A 24,007-nucleotide genomic window follows, 5' to 3' on the forward strand; every position below is an offset into this window, starting at 1 on the left:
TTTTCAGTGTCTTTTTAGCCTATGTTTGTTTCTTTTAGTTTCTTGCTAACTATTCTCCTAATTTTTATGTCCTCTCTTTTAAGGTGGTAACAGGCTGTTTTACACCCACGAACATGCTGCATTTCAGTTCATTACAAAACAAGAAACAAGAGTTATACATTTAATTAAATTCTGCTCAGTGCTCAGGGTTAAATCAAGAACTGTTACTCTACTTGAGGCTTCGTCTGATTAGGTACAAACATTTATGAAGCCTAACAGTGTAAATATAATGTGATCATAAATTAAATAATTACTAAATTTATAATGATTATTATATTCTGCATATATCAAATGTTACGTAAATAATCACTTAAATTGAAACCACTGGTATTAAGACTAGTTACTAAGATACATGTAAATTCTAAACTATATCAGAAATATTTCAAATAGGTGAAACTCATTACTAAGAATAATGAAGGAAATTATGTATAACCCTGTTCACCAAATCACAAAATAATAGATGTAATAGAATGTAATGGATTTATGACAATCAAAATAAAAGGAATGAACACACATCTTGGCTAAACAAGAAGACCACAATCTCTAAATTCCTTTGGAAGCTGACAAAATACCAAGGAGGAAAACAAATGCTTTAGATGGCTGTAAGCAAGAAGCAGCTGCATTAACTCAAGAAAATGAAGGAATACTTTAAATACCAAAAGAACTCACATTATGTGCCAAATATATGAAACATTAGGATCAGCATTCATCTGTGAATCTTAAAATACTTCGAGTATGTATTATGCTTTAGCAGGGAGGCTGGACTAGGTGATCTCAAGAGGTCCCTTCCAGCCCCAGTTATTCTGTGATTCTCTGATTATTTTAATCATAAGCTATCATACTGACAGTTTAATGGTCTTGTCCGTGTCACTCAGAAATACAATACTCAGCTGACAATTAATTAAAGATTTTCTGACTCTCAATTCATATCACGACTTCAAGATTGTCATTTTTCTTGGGCAGAAGCAGGCTGGAATGTTCAGAGATTCCACTGAAGTGAAGCAGGTAGAATAAAATGTAGGCAAAAAAGAAATTAGGGATCTTAGTTGCGTTTTTGCCAAACTAAACTGAGACACCTTTCAATAACATTATTTTCATTAAATGGAAATATAAGCCTTTTGAAGTGCTCTCCAAAGAGGCATGTACATGCTTACTCACCCATAATCACTAGTCACCTTTTACTACATTTATTCTGAGATACTATTTATGTCTGGTCTGGGACACTTCAAAGTCATTTAATCAAAATGGAAAGTGCTTATACTTTGGTCTAGTACTTAATTACTTCCTTTCAAAAATAGTTACAACTAATTTGCTCTCACCTGTGGGAATGTTTTAGAAATAGGTGTCTATTAAACTAACCAGCTTGGGCAGCTTCTCATCCGCTCCATCCCTGGAAAGACTTACCTTCAGTTATGCCACCTCCAAGGGAAGCATCACACAGGTCACCTCTAGAAGTTCTGCCTCAAAGAGAGAATCCCTGAAGTGAGCCATTAGCAAGTTAGCAAAACAGCATTTGCCAGGTCTGTGGCACTGCTTGCGAAGGAACTGCTTACAGCATTTCAGACTCAAAAGCAGAGGGTACTGGCAACATAAAGGGAAATTACATATGCAAAAGTCTACACAAAAATTTAGGGTAGGATGTGTTCATGGTAGGCAGGGCAGGTAATGATCATGATTTCAGCCAGTGGCATTACAGCAGTTTTTGTAGTAGAGCTGCAGATCTATTCCAACACAGCTGTCCCCTTGCAGTGAAGGCATATCACTCAACCATCTCTCTTCCCAGCTTCACTCTCACAGCAGCAACCCTGCTTTCCAAGTCTTTTAGGCTTTATCAGTAGTACAGTCAGGACCTACTCCACATCCCTATTCCTTCAGGGAACCATTACCTTCTCTCTATATTCAGTGAATAGATGTGCCTATCTAAAGTAACTTGTGGTGTTTTGAAGACTGTTTTACAACCATTCTTTGTAAGGACACTAACTTAGGAGATACATTCCCCAGCAATACCCTCAATAAGGAAATTCTGAGTCAGATCTATAACCCCTGTATCATCATCTAGAGAAGTCTGTTTCTCTCCACTGATGAGAGACCCTTACAGACATTAACTATCATCTCAACTAAACATATAAATGTTTCATGGTGTCCAACATGTACAAAATGCCGCATGTAATAGCAACCAAATTAAGAGCAGGCTATACAACACAAGCAAAAAACTGTCAGTGAACTTACTCTGAAAACTTTTTCCACCCTTGCAATACCCTTCCCAAAGATGGTTCCAAGTTGGTCTCCAATCCCAGCCAGCAAGAAGCCAAACAGTGGAATCCCAAATAGGGCATACAAAATGCAGAAAACCTTGCCACCAACAGTGCTTGGGGCCATCTTCCCATATCCTGAGGAGAAAAAACAATTGTCAGACTCTCAGAACTTATACACGGCTTTTTAGAAAACTAATAGGCTTAAAAAAACTGCTCTTGCTGCAGGCATACCTTTGTTCTGTAATTCCTGTTTACAGAGTTTCAATGGCATGATGTCATTTCCTGAGCAAGCCACCCTCTTTTATTCCATTTTTCTTGAAGCCTCAATTACCCATATTTTCTGTAGATTCAGCCTATCTAAAATTGCTGTTTGCTTAATTAAAGCTGATATCACAGCACAAAAATCCCTCCATGATGGCCTGGTGCCTGCATGCTGCAGCTCTCCTTGGCCTGTGCCAATGGTTTCCTGACAGGAGTGTGATTCACCTGACAAGGCTCATTTTCAGTGGTTAGCTCATACTTTCCTCAGCCCCTCATCATACTGACTAGTTACATTGCAGCCTCCAAACTGTACCCACACTATGCAAATCTGCCCCTGAACTCTTTTTTCAGTAAAGCATTATGATTCCAGTAGCCATGGTATTTCTGTTAAAATGTTAAAGAGAAAAAAAACAAGAATTGACAGTAATATTTCCACCATTTTATTTAAGATAAGGTATCTTAATTGAAATGTCATAGAGATTTTGATTTTAACTATACATAATTATTTAAATATTAAAAGTTATCACATAATCACAAATAACTGATGCAATAAAGCATCCACAGAGGAGGAAATCTATGAAAATGTAAGGTCCTATTCCTGTTGGGTTGGCAACACTGGCACTGACTATATCCCTCTGTCATGAGATGGTGAAAGACCTATGCTGACATACAATAATGCATGTCCCATGATCTACTGTCCTTTTCACAGCTGCATCCATCATCCCAGATTTCTCCTAAAATTCCAAGGAAGTCCAGGCTCCAATGGCCACTGGACTGAGGTTGACCAGGTCATCTGCTGAGTTTCTGCTTAAGAGGAGCCCTAACAAGCCTCTGGTGGATAAACTAAAACCATTTTCATGCCCTGACACAATACCCAGACTTTACGCAGCCTATAAAGATTTCTTTCATGGAGAAGTTAAAACAAATATGGGCAAAAATCCAAGGTCTTTTCAATAAGTTTTTTAAATAGCAGATGTCAATGAATACGCCTGCATAAACTATGCCTATATAGTGGCATTTACTTTAATGAGTGATTTAAAAGCTTGTCACTTGGGTCTATTGAGTAAACAAATATTAAGGGAGGGTTTTCTTACTTTGGAATCAGAAACGTTTTCTTTCTTGCCACCCGCTGGTTTTATGCTACTATTAAAAATACATGGTAATGTAGCTTAATATAGAGGAACACAGATTTTACACTCTATACTATCACTCTTTCCCCCTCACTTTGACAACAAAGAAAAGGCAGAGCCAAAGGCGCAGACTCCACTGTTAGAGATGATCCCCACAGCAAGTCTTTTAACTGCCACAGGATTTTTGTTGTTGTTGTTGTATAAAAAGCCTACAGAATTTAGTCAGATTCCCACACTTTACTGAAGGGTTATGTGATTGTCAAGTTATTTGTCTGTACAGCCACCAGTGTGTGCATCACAGCTGTAATGTGGAGAAGCACTTTATACAATATTTAAAGCAGAAAAATACTCAAAGACAATGCAAATAAAAATCAACGATTTGCCAGTGATTTCCAAATAATTAGATTCCTTGATCTGATTACTATGGCAGCACTGAAATCAAGCTTAAAATTATAAAACTACTGTATAATTGTCAGCAGATTAATTTTATCAACAGTGTTATTAGTTTATTTTCTTTTTCCTTCAGACTGCCTTCTGAAATGCGAGCTTGTTGAACATTCTTCAAGAGAGGAACTGGCTCAGAGAGGAGAGATTAAAAACCTTAGCATATCCAAGGCCAACATTCAGAGATCAAGAGACTAAATACATTGGACACAATGCATGGGGAGAGATGATTAGGGCCTGAATAAGGATCTTACTAAAATTAGTGGTTCAAGAAAAGTGAAGGGAGCAGTTTAGTATACACATTTAACACAGGGAAATGTGTCAATAATTCAAGGCTATGAATTCTAGAACGGAAAAATAAGATTGGGGGTTTTTTTACACAGTATATCATTTGTGGAATTCCTTCCAATTGTTAGTATGAAAGCAAGTACGAATTTTAAAGAGGTTGTAATAGGTATGAGAATACATTTCCAGTTGCAAGGAGTAGGGTATGAGAAGAATTGCTTCTATCAAACTTCAGAGCATAAGCCAAAATTAATTTATGCTCTTAGGAAGAAAGTTACACTTCTGGGAAAATTCATCTATAATATTAAAATCCAAATTCCCAACAGCCATAGAATATTTCATTAGGTACAGCTTCATGATCTTTTTAGTGAAAATTGAGACCATCTGCATCTACATTAAGAACAGGGTTATAAAGCCTGCATCAGTCTTACCTGTTTTCAGCTCAGCATTGCTATTCTACCCTAATTGTGTAAACAGCTTCTGACACCCAGAGACTCAGTGTCCTTGACACATGCTGGGGTCATGTCTTCTGCTAACAGAGAAACACACTTCAGCTACTTTTTTCTTTGTTGTCTACCTTCCTCAAATTTATTTCATTATCCATGTCTCAGCGTGACTATGTATTTTAAAACATAAACATACCTATAGTTGTGATGACAGTTCCAGCAAAGAAAAAGGCACCTCCAAGGTCCCAGTGGCTGCTGTTGTTAGAGGAATTTCCAATGGGACTGACTCCTGCGTTATCAGCCTCAACAGCATGCTGCAAAGAAAATACAAAGACTCAGCCTCACACATGCCTTAGTATCCTATGCAAGTTGGTATAGGCTCCAAAGGGAAATTTCTAGGACCATGGAAACAGCTTTGATCTAAGCTTTTTAATATGTGCTCAAAGTATAGTAGCATCTTCTGCACATGTAAGTTGAATAAACAACTGAATATTCATTAAGATGGAACAAAGATACAATGCATAAACAAATGACAAAAGATACAAAGCAATTGAGAAGTAGAGGGCTGACACCACAAATTCATCCATAAATACCGTTCTTGTAGTGACTACTGCCAAAGGAAAAATTCCTCAACAGAAGCAGGTCATGTTAGAAGCAGCTAGAAAGGTGGTAAATACAAATAATGTTTATGAAGTTTATTAAGCTAGTCAGCCAAGCATTTATATTCCCAGACAATTAGTAATTGATTAAATAATTTATATTTTATGCTAACTGATGAAAAAAATATGGCATATAAATACCCCATTTGCAATGAACAAATAAGATAGCTATGGAAACATCATAAAAATACTCGGTGATCAGCTCAAACTTCCGAGTTGCCGCACTGCAAATGATCTCATGTCCACAAATACAGCATGATACAGAGACTTGCAGATAGTGCTTGAATTAACTATATCCTGAACAGAAGCTGAGGTAGATATATGGCTTCCTATACTGTCCTGTATACTTCCTTCCTTCACTGTCCTGTGTCCCATATAGTACTGAGTCAAACCAAGCAGACATATCAGCCTCCTGAATGTTTGTTGGGAATTTCTAAAAATGCACCACATTGTATCATGGGGACATTTTTCATTATAGCCTCACAGTCCAAAGGAAGATAAAGCTTAATAAATCAGCCTACAAAGCACAAAAATAAATCTCCCATCAGCATCTGGCATATTCACCTGAATTGCTCTAAGCTGACTTTTGCAATGCCCTTCATCACATATTTTCAAGTTGCTTTTAGATCTCATGCAAGCCATTCTTCACAATAGAGAAATTCAAACCTCATTCTAGAAGAGCAGCTGAAATGACTGCCTTTCTGCTTTTCAAATATTCCCAACTGAGTTTAATTTCCATAGAACCACTGCAAAGGAACCAAGTTTCTCTCTTTCTGCCTCCTAACATTTCCAGCTCTGTGCTTTTCTCTCATTCTGGTCCAACCTCACTTCATGTTGCTGTTACCAGCTGCTCACACTACTGCCAGACTTTATTCTTCACTCTCTGGTATTTGCTCCTCCTCCTAAATACTGCCACCAATCTTTAGTCGTGGTAATTTCAGTGAGCCCAGTTACTGGGCTCAACAAGTGAAGCAAAGTACTGCCTCTTGCATCCTCTTTTTCTTTGGCTTTGCTCAACACGGAATTCCCACCTATCAACACAGGTTTGTTTTGACTTTTCTTATTCCATTTCTTTAACTAGTTCTCTTTTCCCTCTGATTTATGATCTATGAATTGTCACTGTGGTTTTCTATTTCACCTTTTCCTATACAGTCCATGTGCAAAGCAAGGTTAGCCATTCTATTTTTCCATTGCCCCACTTCTTACCTGTTCATGTCTACGAGTTTTCTCTTGATCTTCTCTATAACCTCACATTCTCTTGTGGGTTTAGCACTGACTTTTGAACACATCCATTTAACACCGCTTCTCTCCCTTAGCCTTCAGGATACACTTTTCTTCTCATTAATCCCAATGGCTTATCTACTCCATTTTTTCTTTTCTTCCACTTCCATTTTTCTTCCACTTTCATTTTTTGCCTATATTTCCAACTGACTTCATGGTCATAAATGTTCCTCTACTGCTTTTTCAGCCTGGGCTAGCTTCAGCTAATCTGCTTCCCAGCTTTCAGTTATTCATCACATTGCCTCACAAAAAGGGAAAGGAGCGGGAGGAGAGGCATATGGGCAAGAACAGAGACAGCTACATCTAAAGAGACCAGTATGGGACAGCCTTTTATAAAAGTAGAGCTGCTAAATGCCAGGCTAAGCTGATTGTGAAACTATAGCATGAGCAAGCTCCAGGCTGGACTGGTTTCATTTCATGTGGGCAGAAAGCCAGGGTTCCTCAGCACAAGTCCATACCTCAAGAAACAGGGATATAGAGAAAGGATGTGTTTCTGACCAAACCCTTTGAAAGGGCTTCTATACCAGTTGCTGGCATATTGCAGGTGGTGTGAAAGCAGAGATCTTTGTTGGTTTATGCAGAACAGCATAAATCAGCATAACAGACAGGTTGCCCATTTAAATAGGCCATGACACACTGTCAGCTACCCTGGCACCGTACTTCTGCCAAGGAATGCTGTCTGCCCTCCCCGTGAGTGTGTGAATGTCAGCAAGCTAGTTACACTCAAATCACACTTGAGTTTATACAGTTTAGCAAGTCTTTTAGGGCCAAGCACTAAGCCCTGAAGTGAAGGAGTGTCCTGTTGCCTTAGATAGCTTTGAGATTCTAAGGTTCCCTTCTCATCCAGAACAAATTCATTTTTTCTTTAAAGCTTGACTGACATCATCCATTTATAAATATCCAACTATTCCAATGTCATCTTTTAATACGTAATATTTTGCATACAGTGATGGAGGACAAAAAGAGAGTAGCAAGACAAAAGCAGCCAGCAGCATGCAGCTAACAGCACTTAACCAATTCCAGCTCATGCATGAGAAAAGGATGCCTTACTACTACCACCACAACTCCACCTACACAGAACTATCCTGCTAGATGAAAACTGGCACAAATTTCAAATGAGGACACTACTACTGGCAAGACTTTCCCAGTTCACACAGGCCACAAAATTTTACAAGTTTCCAATCTGAAAATTCAGATAGGCTTTGCAGCAATGACCGCATCATTGGATTATCTCACACTAGGGAAAAAACTAACTTCCAGAGTGCAAAACACTATGTTAACAAACTATGGCAGCTGGTGTGGGGTCAGTAGCTCTGACGGAGGAAGCTGTGACCGGTCTGGAGAGATGGTCCCACGGAGGATCGTCTTCCCGAGGCCCAGTGTCTTCCCTCAGCTGCTGGCTAGGAGGGCCCTTGCAGAGGCTGTCAGCTCTTTAGTGATTATCAGCTCGTGATTCCAGCTCAGCTCTGCAGGGCAGCCTCCAGGCCAAACCAGACCAGAGAGAGACGAGAGGCTCGTGTGGCTGCTCCGCACAAGGGAGCTTTATCGGTCTGTACTCCGGCGAAGAGGAGGCCAGGGACGAGCAACTCTCTGCCCTTGCAGGGGCAGGGGGCTGGCTTTATAGGGATACAGGGGTGGGTGTCAGAGGGTAAAGGCCAATGGGTTACAAAGGATCTGCATAGGGTCTCCCAGAGGATTCTGGGTCTGTCTTCTTCTCGTGGTAACTGAAGAGTAGCTGCCTTCCCAGGGGGCTCCTGCTGGGAGATTGAGCAATCTTCCTTATCTCAGCAGATGTACCTCCAGGGCAGTGGCTGGGCATACCTTACAACAAACCTCACATATTTAAGGTATTTTAAACTAGTAGTTTCAGCTACTTTTATAGTTGAAGTATTGTTGAAAGTAACAGGTCATGAAAGTACCCAGAGCTGTTCCACACTTACTCCTTTCCTGATCCCTTTTTCCTTCTCAGTTACATAGTGTTTTTTCAGTATACTTTATTAATGGAAAGAGCAATCTTCTTTAAACAATAACTACCAACCTCGGGCAATTTTTTTTTAAATACCACCTATTCAGAGAAAGTAATAACTCAAAATACCTCAAAGGGCTGAAATTGCCTTCCTTGATGTTCAAGTAATGGATGTATGCTAAAGCCAAAAGGCTGTTAGCAGCCAAGAGAATGACAAAACTACCAAAATAAATACAAGTACTCAACATTATTTGTTTTTAAAAACATGTATTTCTGATCACAACTTTCTGTTTTGCTCCCTATCATTGCATAGATGTGGTTTTACTCTCAGCCCCTGTAGTATCAGCACACTACAGTCCTTCTGTAACGAAAAAGACAGTTCTGGTGACACGGTCTGCATGGGACCAAAGGCAAATTCCTCAGGAGACACCCAGCATTTGTGGTGATACTGGGACAATTGAATCCTGTATTCCCAAAGAGAGTGAAATCAAACTCCATCACAGTCTGAAATAGACTTCATTAATTCCACTTGCTGATATTCAGACAGCAGTAATTAAATACTATGAAGGATGACCCCACACTGGGCTGCCTATAGGACTCAAAGTCCAGAGAAAGGTGCACTAATTTGTCTCACCAGGTGTCAAGGGTTCTTCCCCACGACACAAGAACACAACAGTATCTCTTCTCTGTGGACAAAGACAATGATACTGTCCTTTCATGCCAAACAGAAACTACTGGGGTTTCACCGTCTCTGCCCCCACAACACCAAACAAGTGTTGGGCTCCAGCTTGCCCCAGCTCTGCCCTGCCCAGCCACAGGCTCTCTCAAGCTGGGGCCGGACCTGTGGGCTAAAGTCCCAGCCCAGCCTCAACTTGTCAACTGGAAGCACCTGACAGTCTGGGCTAGGCAATGCCCCTGGCTGCCCGCAGCCTGCCATCCTCCCTGGCTGGCACTGGTGGGGGCCACAGCTGCCAGTCCCTGTCCTCTGTGGTGTAGGTGGTCCTCTCTGTGCCTGGATAGTCACACATCTGATCCTCCTTAGGGTGTGAGTGAGTATATGCTGGTTTTCACTAGTGTATGAGGTACATTCTTACATACTTTAGATCACTAAATACGAGGATTATATCAAGAAAAAGTCTAGAGTTACGCCCATAAGCTGGAAGCCAGTGCAGCTGATGAGGAGAGGGGCACAAAACTGACTGTTTCTGGTTTCTCTGTGAAGAAAGGTTTTCATCTCATTCATTGCTCATGTTTCTGTAATTTCTCCAGTAAGATCCCAAGCATGAAGAAGATAAATCTTTTTCAAGGCCAAGTATAATATCTCTTTCGAGTGCTGAGATAGTCAAAGATATACCTGCCCTAGGTGTTATCAAGGATATGAATTTGATAGGAAAAGAAAATTCTTGTCATTTTTTTGCCTGGTTCTATTAATTCCTCTCCACAGATCATACTAATCCAATAATTATTATCTCCCTCTACAATTCTTTTTCCAAGCAGATTCCTATCAAGCATACAAAAAGTTGCTTCAATTGCCTTTCATGCTGTAATGTTTCTCTATTAGGATTATTAGGATGCTTTTCATTAGCAAGCAGCTTTTAGTAACTAATTCTTTAATAACTTTTTTCTATACTCTCTACATCTCTACTTATTCTCACCACCCCTTATACCCCCAGTGATTAGGGATCCTCATTATAAATTCCCATTTATTCACTTTTCCACAAAAGCATTTTCTAAGGACCAAGGCCAGCAATTTTTTTCAGGTTTAATCAAAAGTAACAAACTTTCAAGGCCCATTCCTTAAATATTTCTGCCTATCTCATAAAGGCCTTTAGCCAGGGACAATCAGCCAGAGAGTTATTGACCTACACTTAAGAGTGATTTGATTGCCATGTATGCACTGTGTCTGAGGGTTGACCTACAGCATTCAACAAGAGATATGCACAGAGAACTAAGTCCAAAAGGCTTCTGCAAATATGTCACCTAAGTTCTGGAAGAAGCATAGCTACAGAACAGCTGCAGATTTGTGCAGCATCCTAGACTCAGTCTGTGTCCTACACAGCTGGAGCAGCTCTGGACTGAAGTTACAAACCAAGGTGCCTGCACCAACCAGGACATGATCCAAGACAACTGAATCCTTTTTTCATTTCCTTTTAGGAGGAATAGGGTAAAATAAAGATAGGGGCAGATGGGAAGTTGGGACGAGATAACCTCCAGAGGCACAGACAGAAGGTTCAATAACCAGATACTTACCACTGATTTTCTTCACAATTCAAACAGACTTGTCCTCAGCAACATGCAAGTCTTCTCTATAGTTAATTCAAAGTACTAATTTTTTCCTGCTCTATCTAGAGATTTCTTCTAGCACATGAAAATCCTTTTCATTTTACATAGAAAGCCTGGAAAGAGAAGCTGGCTTCTGACACTAATGAACCAAGCAAGGAGCAGCAAAATGAAACATCTCTGCAGGATGTTCCCCTTCTTACTTACCTTCAGGGCAAAACTGGTTTAGAACACTAATTCAAAGTGCCTATCCAAAATATGAATTCTTACTAACATAATTAGCCAGTAAAGCCTGACTAGCTTATTTCCAGCTCTGCTTCCTTTTCAGCTTGCAGTCTAGCTCTAATGAGTTGCTGTAGTCATTAGTGGACATTGATAATATGACTTAGTTACCAGGTGGGTGATTTTTTTTATATATGCTATAATCACTCACATTCCTAAATTAAACCCTGATGGACAAGGAAGAAGAAAGCAGCCTGACAATAACATAAGTAACTTCTTAAGTAGCAAGCTACTCCATCTTGCATAATTTTGCAGGTTCATTAAGAAAGCAGGACTCATTAGGGAAGCTTTTACTCATATACAGTGCACAGGATATATAGAAACAGAGTATGAATGCCCTAATCAGTCCATAGGAATTACTTTGCCAAAACACAAAGATGGTCTTCCTGTCTCTCCTAACTGTAGATAAAATCTGATCTTCCTGAGAAGCATAACCTACCCATCACACACTCCATGTGTGTGTTACTACAAAGGCAGGATGACTTGGTTTTGATGCCAGCTACTAATAAGATTATTTTATAACACATAAAAACAAAAAGAAAAGGTTTGTAGTATGTTAGCAGATATATCTACCAATGTTATTTTTCTTTTCAACTCTATGTCCAGTAACTTGAGTCCTACTAGCTTCTATTTGATTTAAATGGTACAAAGCAGCTAAATGGACTAAAAGCACCTGAAGTTTCATTGTCTTTTAGCATGTTCTGGCTTTCATTTTTCTTTAACTCTGAAAACTCAGAAGCGTTGAGATAGAACACACAATGTTGTCATTTTCTTAATCTGGTATTCTCTATTTTGCCAAGCTCTAGATCACCTCCAGCCTTAAACAGTGTACTGGCTTCACTGCAACAAATACCTTCAGATGCAGAAATGGATTTTAAAAATTTGACGTTAAGAACTTCCACTTCAGGTGGCTTTAGAAAATTTTGACTGCACTGTGAAACACTTGACATTGTTATGAAAAAATTACCCGTCATTGTGTTAGTACCAGACAGACCTGAACCAAAATCCAAACAAAAATTTAAAATACTTTGTATCTTCCTAAGAATTTGCACTGCTTTCATCACTGTATTTCTTCTGAAGTCTATGACTGAACTTCTAAGTCTGGACTCAGCAACTCACATTTGTGCTACCAGTGCTAATATTTGCAATGGGTTTTTGTAGATAAAGATGGAAATGGTATCTCATCCCCACTAAATTTTAAGGGCTTCCTCATACAGTGCTGTAAATCTTCATTACAGGTTTTCCAAAGCAGAATCCTTTGAAAGATTGAAATTTAGGAAAAGGTGTGGGATATGCCCAGCCCTTGCCCTGGAGGGATCTCTGCTGAGACAAGAGATTTTGCAATCGCCCAGCAGGACTCCCTGAAAGGGGCAGCCGCTTCTTGGGTCATGGCGAGGAAAAGTGGACCCACAATCCTTTGAGAGACACTATGCAGATCTTTCTGTAACCCATTGGTCTGTCCCAGACCCTCTGTAACCCATTGGTCCGTCCCAGACCCTCTGTAACCCATTGGTCCCCTGCTGATCCCCTGTATCCCTATAAAAGGGAGCCCCCTGGCTCTGTAGGAGAGAGAGCTCGTCCCTGGCTTCCCCTTCGCCGGAGGGAACCAACAATAAAGCTACCTCTGTGCGGAACCAGCCACACGGGCCCTCTCGTCTCTCTCTGGTCTGGTTTGGCCTGGAGGATGCCCTGCAGAGCTGAGCTGGAATCACGAGCTGATAATCACTAAAGAGCTGATAGCCTCTGCAAGGGCCCTCCTTTGCCAGCAGCTGAGAGGAAGACACTGGGCCTCGGGAAGGCGATCCCTTCCGGGACCATCTCTCCGGACCAGTCACCTCTTCCTGGGTCAGAGCCACGGACCCCCCCACCAGCTGAAATAAAAAGGTATACATTTTGTCATCATTGGTCTTGTAAGGACCACGATACTCCTTTGGTCTTCTTAAAAGATTGTTCCAGAGCCATCCCCACAGTAAAATAGTACAAGTTAGTTCTAAAGTCTCCCTTTTTCTATTTTTCCATATTCTCCGACGCACAGAGGTGAATCAACACAGTCATTCTGCAGAGTATGATCTGTGCTAATCTGAGGGCTTTCAGATAGTCAAGTAATATTAATTATTAATAGTTCCCTCAGCTGTAGACTGCACAGCGCAGCAGCCAGGACCCATGGAGATTGCCACATCAGTCTGAACTCACAGCTGTAAAGGGAGATGCAGCATTTGGCTCAATGCAGAAATGCATTGTGCCAGCCAGGGGGATGTCACTTTTGAAAGAGTCGACATGAAGTCGTGAAAGGACAACATTAACTCCCTGACATTATCTCCAACCAAGTTCGTTCACTGTTCTTCCGCACAAGTCAGTTACCATCAGAGTTTTCTGTATCAGCATGCCCAACCCCCAGACATACAGAAGAATCCAAAGAAACTTCTTTATTGACAAATCTGTTTCAATATTTCACATCACTTAGCCCTAAGACATTCACATCCTAAGCTGCTAAACCGATTTTAATTTACTTTTGCACAATAACTTCCAGTTACCCAGTGTAACACCTGAGGACATACTGAAACCTCAGAAGATTATAAGATTTGTCCAGAATATCTGTCTGCTAATGACACAGTATGTCTGTTCTTTATTTTAGTGTCACCATTTTTGAAGTGAAAGAGGGAAAAATACTGTGTAAAATAAAGAATCAGTGTTGGTACATAGCTTAGGCTAGAGAATAAGAAATCTTACTACTGCAGTTGGTATGCAGAACCCCACAATCTGCTGAGGTGCTTTGCTTGTTGTATCTTATATGAGTTCTGCTTTCTGCTTGGAAAGAATGCATTTTGCATCTCTTTTGCTGGTGAAAATGCCACCAAGGGAATAAAAGCTTCTTGCCTTTAGAGTTTTCAAAATATCCTTTAATTATACTCTAAGGAGTAGAGGGAAATACAGATCTCTGCAACAGTGCCAAGAGAAACACATCTGAACCAACATCCCTGGACCCTGCTGACCTAACATGTTCACCTGTCTTTCACAGACAGATCAAGGATGTGATCCAAGCCATCCCTGATCCAAAACCTGCGTAGTCGCATCAGTGCAATACTACTTTCTGCTAAAGCAGATTTGGCTTCTTAGCTATAGCACCAGGCTGCCCAAAGGTACAGGTACAGCTACACCATTTTTGACTAAGAACCGATGACCTGGATTCTGTGAATACAGAGCACAAGCAGGGAGAGACCACATCTATTTGCAAAGAAGTTTAGGCTGAAAAGTAGGAGAAGGTCTTTTCTATCACATCAATGAGATATTGGAACAACTTATTAAAAGAAGTAAGTTCATAAATTTGATTCACTTACAGAAAGGGTTTTTTAACACAGCTGAGTAGGTCGACACAAGAATTCAGGGGATAGCTGTATGTTCTTTCAAACAGCCTGAAATCAACAATAGAGCTCTGGTGCAACACCCAACACTGTGCTCTTGAAAGGCTGACACAAATTCAGATCTGAAATATGAGGCTGAAGTTCAAATATATTCCTTAGGTACGTCACATTTCTTATCTAACCTTTGTTTTCCCACGGCTAACTGATAGGCCTCTACGTGAAATCCAAGCAGATACTCTACTGAAGTCTTGTAAGATCTTTAACACTTTCCTTGCCTAGAGTTTTAATCAATGAGAGATACATTTATCCTTTACAGACCTTTCTTCCATATTATTACATTTTCCATTCATCCTTGTATACTTGATAATCATTTCCTTCAAAATTGATTCTAAAACTTCGCATACTAGATCAGACTAAAAACTCCAAAGCTTTTAAATGACAATTACTTTCTATTTTGATTTGTATACCTCATCCTCCTTCATTTATTTAAAAATTACAACAGTAAACCTGTAAGTTAATATATCAGTAAGTTCAGAATTCTTGGCTGAATATTTTTTTCAAAAATCCCACCTGTCACGTTCTGTGTGCCCTCCTGGTTGCTGTGTTTAATTTTCAAGAAAGAATTAAGAACTTAACACCTCTTGAAAATTTGTAGAGATGATGGCAAATGTCTTGCAAATCTGTCACCTCTCTCAAAAATTTTTTCCAGATATTAAGTTCTGCTATTCTTTGCACACATCTTTCATTATTCTACTGAATACAAGTACCAACCTCTTCATTCTCATGAGCAGTGACAGGACTAAAGGAAATGGCCTGAATCTGAGTCAGAAGAGGTGTAGGTTGGATATCAGGAGAAAGCTTTTCACCCAGAGAGTGGTTGGACACTGGAATAGGCTCCCCAGAGAATTGGCTACAACACCAAGCTTGGTAAGAGTCCAAGAAATATTTGGATAATGCTCTCAGGCACATGGTGTGACTCTTAGGCTGTCATGCATAGGGTCAGGAGTTGGACTCGATGATCCTGATGGGTCCCTTCCAAATCAAGCTTATTCTATGGTTCTATATTTACAATATTTTGGAGACATAGTTTCTGCTTCTCAGACCGTAAAATGACGGGGAAAGAGCCTGCTCCTCACGCTGCCCGTTCCAAGGCCTCTGTGAACAATTTTGTTCCCCACCAACTCAGCTGGTCAATAAACCACCGAGCTGTTTCTCCTAACTTCCAAGAAGTACTGTCTTCTTCACACGGCCTACCTGAATCAGTGTCTCCAGCTCTAGCTCAGTTACACAGACGTGCTCCCGAAGAAAGTCAGCCTTCTCTGACGCGATCGTGTTCTTCTGCCTGCTTTCGAAGGGCTGCTCCAGGGCACGGAAGACGAGTCCTCCTGCCACCAGGTAAACTACCACCACAATAAAGATGGCCACCACTGTTCTCCAATTCATGACTTTCTGCCGGCCTTGAGAAGGGGCTTCCATGGTAGCAACGACAGTGGCTCGGGGGGAAATGGAGCGTTGTGGAGATGGGTGATGCCCGTTAGTTTTGGGCTCAGGCTCACAAGCTGGCACTGGTGAGGGAACAGCCACTGAAACACAAAGTAAAAAATCTTACTCAAAATCAAATCCCTTAGGGTATGACCTTGATTTTCATAAAAACTTTCCTAAGTAATATTTTCAAGACTTTTACATAAATCATGTTCTTCACAGAGATGTGATTCTTCTCATCTGGAAGGTTCCATGTCTGCTTTGTCCATCATACACAATGGACAACTCAAGGGTTTGCTTTGCCCATTACCTCTAGAACTTCAACCATTACCTCTAGAACTGGATAGGCCAGTTACATATGCAAAAATTTCACAAATATGCAGAAAACCATTTATGCAAAATGAACATGAAAATTTTGACTAGCTAGGATATAAATTACACATGGTGGTATTTGGTGAAAGACCCTGGTAGTGATTTACATCCTTAAATCATAATACTAATAGTATTAATATTGCTAAGAAATTGAACTGTTAATGAACACTGACCACTACCTGACCTGGTATTGACAGAAACAGGAAATGCTTTGCAAACCACAGTGCTGTTTGGCTCACTAACATAAACTGGCCTGTACTATTTACCTGGATTCACAAAACCATCACTTGTGAAAACGTTCTTAAAGCCTGGAAGCTTCACAAATTTTAGCATAAATCATGTGTCAGCCAGAGTATACGAGATGTCTGAGGTCAAAGTTACCTGCCAAGTGCAACTGTGGACCTCTCACCTTGGGACTGAGACACTGTATAGCCCAGATGAGCTTAGCAATACATCAGAGCTAACAAGTCCTGACCTCCAGTTGGACTTAATAGCCTGACCACTATGTCAAGACACCAAGGCATCTAAATCAAATTTGGGTCACCTCCAAATAATTCGGGTGTCCCATCATCACACTTCCCCACTCTCTGTTGCTACAGTTACCAATGGCAGGATGAGGCTGGGTTCCTCAGCATACACTGGTATAATGGTACCACATGTAGGATTTGAAGATGCTGGATTTATTTTAAACAAAATTCCTGTGTAATCTTACCATGGTGCAGCTACCACTGGCCTGTAATTTCTTTGAAACCAGATTAATTCATTGCATATCAGACCTAAATCACATTACAGTTAAAATACTGTGACTTTAGAAGCATTCTCTGAACTTATTCACAATGTGTCTTTGCTGTTTTGCTTAGAAATTAAAGCAGAAAGATTTACAACATCCCATCAGAGTGGCACAGTAACCCCATTGTCTAAAATTTAAACATACAACAAGATTATACTTTGAGTCTGAAAGGGGCTGCAACTCTTCCCCAACAGAAACCATTTTACCATACTGAATAATTTCAGAACTCAGGCTTTTACTACAGTCACATTTTCCTCCAAGTAATACATCTCTGAAGCATTGCACGGAGGATAGAGCTTCCAGTTTACTTGATAATCAATAAACTGCAGAAATCTATTGTTGCTTTATACTTACAGTTAATATTTTGTTTCATACATGATTTAGAGGCTCCAGATACCAAATAGATTATAAAGGATCTAGGATCAGAGCAAAAACCTTTGTGGTTGATTCCTTTTTTGTGTATCTCAGTTTTGCAACACCCTGTGGCACAGCTGCTCAGTTTGACCATCAAAAGATCATTATGGTTCCCAACAGTTACTAGCCAAGATGGAGTGACATCAAACTTTTCTCTTACCTCCAGATATATTTCATGTAAATATTAAGAACTTTAAGTGACAATACAAAGAAGAGTAACAGTATTAAAAAGAAGTCACATTTCTTGTAAGATATCAGTATATTTATTCTCTATGTCTCCTGAAAGTATTGTTGTAATAAATGCAGTGAGTTTCAGCAGGAAACATCAGAAAAGTATGCAAAAGAAACATAAAATATTGAGGTTGTATGAAGCAGTTAGAACTTCCCTTTCTCTATAGGGAAGTATCTCAAACCTGAGTCACAACATCTTACTGAACTAAATTTAAGTACTCACAGAAGTGGCCCAGCTGATGTAACTCAATGTAACATAGCTTCCATAGATTCCATGGAATTCAATCAATTTGCATTAGTTATAGCCCGTAACTACTGTGTATATTGTGAACCAACACAAAATCTGAAAGCCTGAGGGCTGAATTTTCACACTTGAGATCACTCAGCATCAGGATCCAAGGCTCACATGGTAAGAAGAGAGCAGAACTCACATGAAAGAATGCTATGATATTTTGAAACAGGTATCCACCTAACCACAACTAGTATAGTCCAGTGTAGACTAGGTAAGCCTCTCAGTGGAAAGCAACGCCTGCCTTTGATATGCCACAAATGGTAAGTCAAGAAGACGGAAGTCAAGAGCTGGTATCATTAAAAAGCATTTGTGGGTTTTCTTTTCCTCTCTGCTAGCATAAATGCTGTTTCTTACTCAAATAATGTTTCTGGAAAAGTGTTAGTAACAGCATTACAGTAAAATCATGCCTTGTTTGATTTTGTCTTCTAAGGAAAATGCATTGTACTGATCTAAGAACAAGATGGGAAATTTATAGTAGAGAACATAAAACATTCTTATAAATATTTTGTCACTTAAACAACAGTGTATTACTGTGCTCAGCTTGCTTATCTCTAAAAAGAAGAGAAGAACTGTCTTAGTTTTTCATTTTCTGCTTTTAGTAATAGCTACCCTAAGTGAATGTAGAACTGTTGATGCTAAAGTATTTTATATTATATAAATAAATTCACAGGAAGACTGTCCTAAAGCAGCTACTTAAGCAACTGATGTATAACAGAAATGGTCTTCTTACAAAGCTGATGCACAAGGCTCAACTGCAGTCAATACTGCAGAGATTTTAAGCAGGAGTTAGGTATTGGAAGAACAGTGTAGATACTCCATCTAGGAGCTATCCCACTCTTTACAACAAGACAGTGGGGTTAGTGACTTAAGCACGTGGTAGGAAGTCAGAAATCCTGATTTCTAATTGGAACACTATCTCTGTGAAGCTGTACTCTCACAAAAGTCCTGCCATTTGCCTTTAAACCATGGTTTCATCAACTGCATAAAGAGAAAATACTGCTTACTTTTCTAGCACAAGTGCCCTGGAAGAGTCCATGTCTGAAAATAAGCGCTAAATAAACTTCCAGAAGTTTAAGAAGTAGTTTTACTAAAATCAAAGGATGGACTACATTGGCAATTCAACAATGTGCAGAGATGTACAGTTTAAAAAAATAAAGGACTACATAATTTCTTGCATTTGTAGAGATGGTTTAGACCATAGTTTAGGACAAACATAGAGCAAAAGAGAAGAGGACATGTTTACAATAAATGCAGAACAATCCCTACTTCATTTGTTCATGTTTTTTCAAAAAAAGCTGCTGTCATAACAGGCTTTTCCCCAAACAGAGTTTCATCCATATGTGTTTGTTAAATCATATCAAAGAAGACTTAATCTGCCTCAGTGAAAGCAATGATAGATATCCATTCACATGCATGCACCATATTAGCTGACAGCTAATCTCATAGGTACAGGAACCCTCAAAGGAACACTCCAGTGTTTCAAAGCAGGCGTTATCCCAGTACAAGGATGCCAGAGAGCAAAGAAAGGTAAGTTCCTGATGGTTTGCTTCAAAATGAAGCAAGTGAAGATATTAACAAGTGAAATTGCAATGTTAGGATCTGTAGAGTTGTTCACATCTGACATCACCGCATTACCTGTGCTTGTACTGGTGAACAGCACAGCCAGGGCTCCCACTGATGTGTGAGAAGCTTAAATACCTCAGGTTTCTGCTAATATTGATGAGAATTAAGGAAGCAATACGCTCACTCACCATCGAGATGATGGGGTAAAGCTGAACTGGTTACAGTTCGAGGCAATTCTCTCCTACAGGGAGCAGAGGGCCCAGTATTCTGGCCAGGCCTAGCTCACGGCAGGGGCTGCTGCATCCTGGGAACTGGGTCACAGACATCACCAAAACACTTCCCAGGCTGGCATGGCCTCAGACTGCTGCCCGTTCCCAATGTGCCACATAAGGGGCAGAGAAAATGGCAGCACACAGTCTGAGGGTGATTAAAAAGGACTTCAGGGCCTTCATATGTTTGGCAGGGGAAGCTGGGGTATGGGTTATGTTCTCCTCTATAGTTACAGTTGAAGGTGGCCACATGGGAAGAAATGGACAAACTGAGTCTATGGCTCCACAGCTGGTGTCATTGCCAAAATTTTGGGGGTTTTGACAATGGAATGGTTCTACACCAGGCATGCTGGTATCTGACAGGATTCACCTTTCTCAGTGGTGGTAGAGTCTTTGCTCAGGAACTAGTGGGGCTCACTGGCAGGGCTTTGAACTAGATGTAAGGGGGTAGAGGGGCAGTATCAGGCTTGTCCCTGGCAAGATGTGAGAAGATATGAAAATAGATACAGGGACAGGGTGCTAGTGAGTGTTCTTTGCAGTGACTCTGAGCTGTGCTAGCCACCCTGGACCACACCTGCAGTCTTAGGAGATGAGCCAGGGAGTCCTAACAGAAGCCACAGGGAAACACCAGGGAAATATCTGAAAGGAATAATGGGGTGTTCCTCCAGGAAGGCAGCCTGGCAATCCCCAGGAGCAAGACATTGGACAAGGAAGGCAAGAGACTGGTATAGCTGTGGCTGAGTAAGGAACTGCTGGTCGAACTACAAGTAAAGAGAAAAATGCATGGAGAGTGGAGACAAGGACAGGTAACCTGGGAAGACTATAGAAATAATGGGATGGGATAATGAAGGCCAAGGAAAAGCCGGAACTGAACCTCACAAGGGATGCCAATAATCACAAGAAGGGCTTCTACTGGTATGCTACCCAGAAAAGGAAGGTCGAACAAGGTTTAGCGCCCTGATAAAAAACACTGGTAAACCGGTAACAACACATGAGGAGAAGGCTGACGTATTCAACAATTTTTTTACCTCATTCTTCAGTGACAGCCTCTCTTTTCACACCTCTCAAGTGGATGGACAGCTGGATGGAGACTGGGAGAGCAAGGTGTGGGGTTTTTTCTTAGGTGCTAAGGATCAGGTTCATGACCACCTGAGAAACCTGAATGTACCTAAGTCTATGAGACCTGATGAGACCCATCCTAGAGTTCAGAGGGAATTGGCCAATGTAGTTGCCAAGCTATTCTCCATGGTACTTGGAAAGTCATGGCAGTCAAAAGAAGTCCCAGGTGACTGGAAAAAAGGAAACATTATACTCATCTTTAAAAAGGGTAGAAGGGAAGGTACTGGGTACTACTGACCTGTCAGCATCACCTCTGTTCGGAGAAGATCATGGAACAGATCCTCTTAGGAACTATGATAAGGCACGTGAAGGACAGAGAAGTGATTTGCGACAGCCAGCACAGTTTCACCAAGGGCAAGTCCTGCCTGACCAACCCAGTGGCCTTCTCTGATGGGGTGACTCCACCAGTGGACAAGGGAAGGGCTACAGATGTTATTTACCTGGACTTCTGTAAAGCCGTTGTCACACAACATCCTTCTCATCTAGGCTGGTAAAAGATGGATACCATTGGTGGACTGTTAAATGGATAAGAAATTGGTTGGGTCACATGCAGAGGGTAATGGTCAACAGATCAGTCCTGACTGACCTCAGTGACAAGTGTCCCTCAGGGATTCATACTAGGACCTATGTTATTTAATATCTTCATTAATGACATAGACAAAGGAATCGAGTGCAGCCTCAGGAGGTTTGCAGATGACACCAAACTGAGTGTGTGGCTGACACACCTGAAGGATGGGGTATCATCCTGAGGGACCTGAAGAAGCTCAAGATGTGACTCCGTGAGAATCTCATAAGGTTTAACAAGGCCAATTACAAAGTGTTGCAGCAGCTGGGTTGGGGCAACCCCTGGTATCAACACAGGCTGGGGATGAGCAGTTCAGAGCAGCACTGACAAGAAGGACTTGGGGGTGCTGGTGGATGAGAGATTGAGCAGCCCACTAATGGATAACATATAATCTTTCACCCCAAGGCTGTGGCTCATCTCCAAACAGAAGTTCCTGGGGGCTGCGGGTATCTAGCATTTGCTTCCAGTCTCAAATCTTTCCCACAGACTCCCCAAGTTCTTTCAGATAAGGACTGCTTGAGTTAGGATAGCAGGGCTCTGCCTGGGAAGTCACAGCAAGTATAAGATGTATGTTAGAGAAATAGTGGAGGCAATCTGTGTATTAAGCTTTCATCTATATGAACTTCTCATGAATATGTCACAAACAGAAAATGCATACAGATCTGTGAATGAAGGGAATTGGATGGTCTAACAGAAAGCAGGTGGAAGTAATGAAACATTTAAGTTTCTGTTTTTCTGTAACCAAAAAAATCATTAAACCATCAACATTTTGTGTTTTGAGGATATGGTAAATCATTTCCACTACCTCATTTACTTTTTATTCCATGCCCCCTCACCCACCATTCTTCATCTCTTTCTGTTATGCTTTTTAACAGGTTTTGCAGAGAGCACCCATTTAACCAGCAGAATGAATGTTGAATTTTTATAACTGGGCATTCAAAAATCTGATGCTGACTTAGAAAGTCTGGCTTTTAGAACAAAAATCCCAGTAGACAATGATTGTGTTTGCCTTTGTGTTTGTGCAGCATCTTTGCATGATGTGGGCTAATTAACAGGTGACATTACAGCTGTGATCAAGAAATGGGAGAACAATCCTGCCTGCAGGCTACGATTACATATGGTGCAGAACACTAGTATCCCTGTGGCGGTTGTTCTGGATTGAGGAATAAGAATAATAAGAATTGCTGTCTGGGGACCACAGGATTCATACAGTCATGGATCAAGAAAACGGCTATCAGTGTTGACATGTTTTACACCAGTTTGGCCCTGGTCCTTTTGCCTATCCCCAAGGCACACAAACTGAGCAGTGAAAGTCATCCCAAGCCTGCCCCACAAGGGGAATTTCACCCTACTGTTTGTACGGCGCTTTGCTGTGAACTGCCACTGAAGTGAGAAGCATTACTATTGCATTTACTGTTCATGAAAGCAAAGCTTGACATACTGTTTGTGAGGAAAACACAGAGTGCCTCAGAGCATAGAGCTTTTCACTGCAGCAGCACCCCCTGGGTTAAATCTAACTCTGTTTTCCCTGAAGAGGATTCTCTAATGCAGCATTAGTGCTGCTGACTTCAGCAACATCTCAGCTGTCTGCTGCAAATGCAGTCATCAGCAGCAAGGCATTCCATCTAGTATGAGAGACAGGTAAAGGCAGAAAGGGCAATACACATTAAACAAAATAGATTGGATGTGCTGTTAGAACAAAAGTAGCACTGATTTCTCCTAGTTGCCCCTTTCCCTGAGTGGGGGGGGCGAGAAGGGAGGAGTATGTTAGGTTACAAAACTGCTTAAGGAATAAAGGCATGTTTGCTTCCTATTATAGGGTAATGTTAGTGAAATAAAAGTTCATAATACTGAGTTCTCTCGGTAGGGAGAGAAATGTCAACAATATGTGTCAGAGGGAATTATATCTGACCATTGCCATCCCTGGCAGGAGCTTTGGGAAGTATGTTGTACCAAAAGGGTTCTGCAATTTCTGTACCATTTGCCATATATTCCCATCTAGTGCTCAAAATAATGATTCTCAGTAAGCTTCCACAAAAATCTACATAATTCTGCTGCATCAGTTATAATTGAAAAATACTAATTAATAGCTCTTGGAATACCCCAGCTATTTAATTAATCTGGAACATAGTTGTTATGAGAAAACAAAAAGGCACTGTTTTATAATGTCTTTCATTCTTTTTCATTAGAAAACTATATTTTAGGCAAAAAAAAAAAAAA

The 24,007-nt window shown here is 40.6% G+C and overlaps 1 protein-coding gene across 1 annotated transcript in view; it reads right to left on the reverse strand.

Moving 5' to 3' along the window:
* KCNK10 (potassium two pore domain channel subfamily K member 10) overlaps positions 1-24,007 on the reverse strand; it is a 57,517-nt gene that overhangs the window by 18,337 nt on the left and 15,173 nt on the right. The window contains exons 2-4 of the mRNA XM_069016020.1: positions 15,945-16,273; positions 5,057-5,174; positions 2,269-2,429 (exon numbers count right to left, since the gene is read on the reverse strand). Coding sequence (XP_068872121.1) covers positions 2,269-2,429; positions 5,057-5,174; positions 15,945-16,273 — 608 coding nt within the window. The remainder of the gene's footprint in view (positions 1-2,268; positions 2,430-5,056; positions 5,175-15,944; positions 16,274-24,007) is intronic.

The sequence above is a fragment of the Aphelocoma coerulescens genome, chromosome 5 (genome assembly GCF_041296385.1).
Source record: "Aphelocoma coerulescens isolate FSJ_1873_10779 chromosome 5, UR_Acoe_1.0, whole genome shotgun sequence".
NCBI classification, from domain to species: domain Eukaryota; kingdom Metazoa; phylum Chordata; class Aves; order Passeriformes; family Corvidae; genus Aphelocoma; species Aphelocoma coerulescens.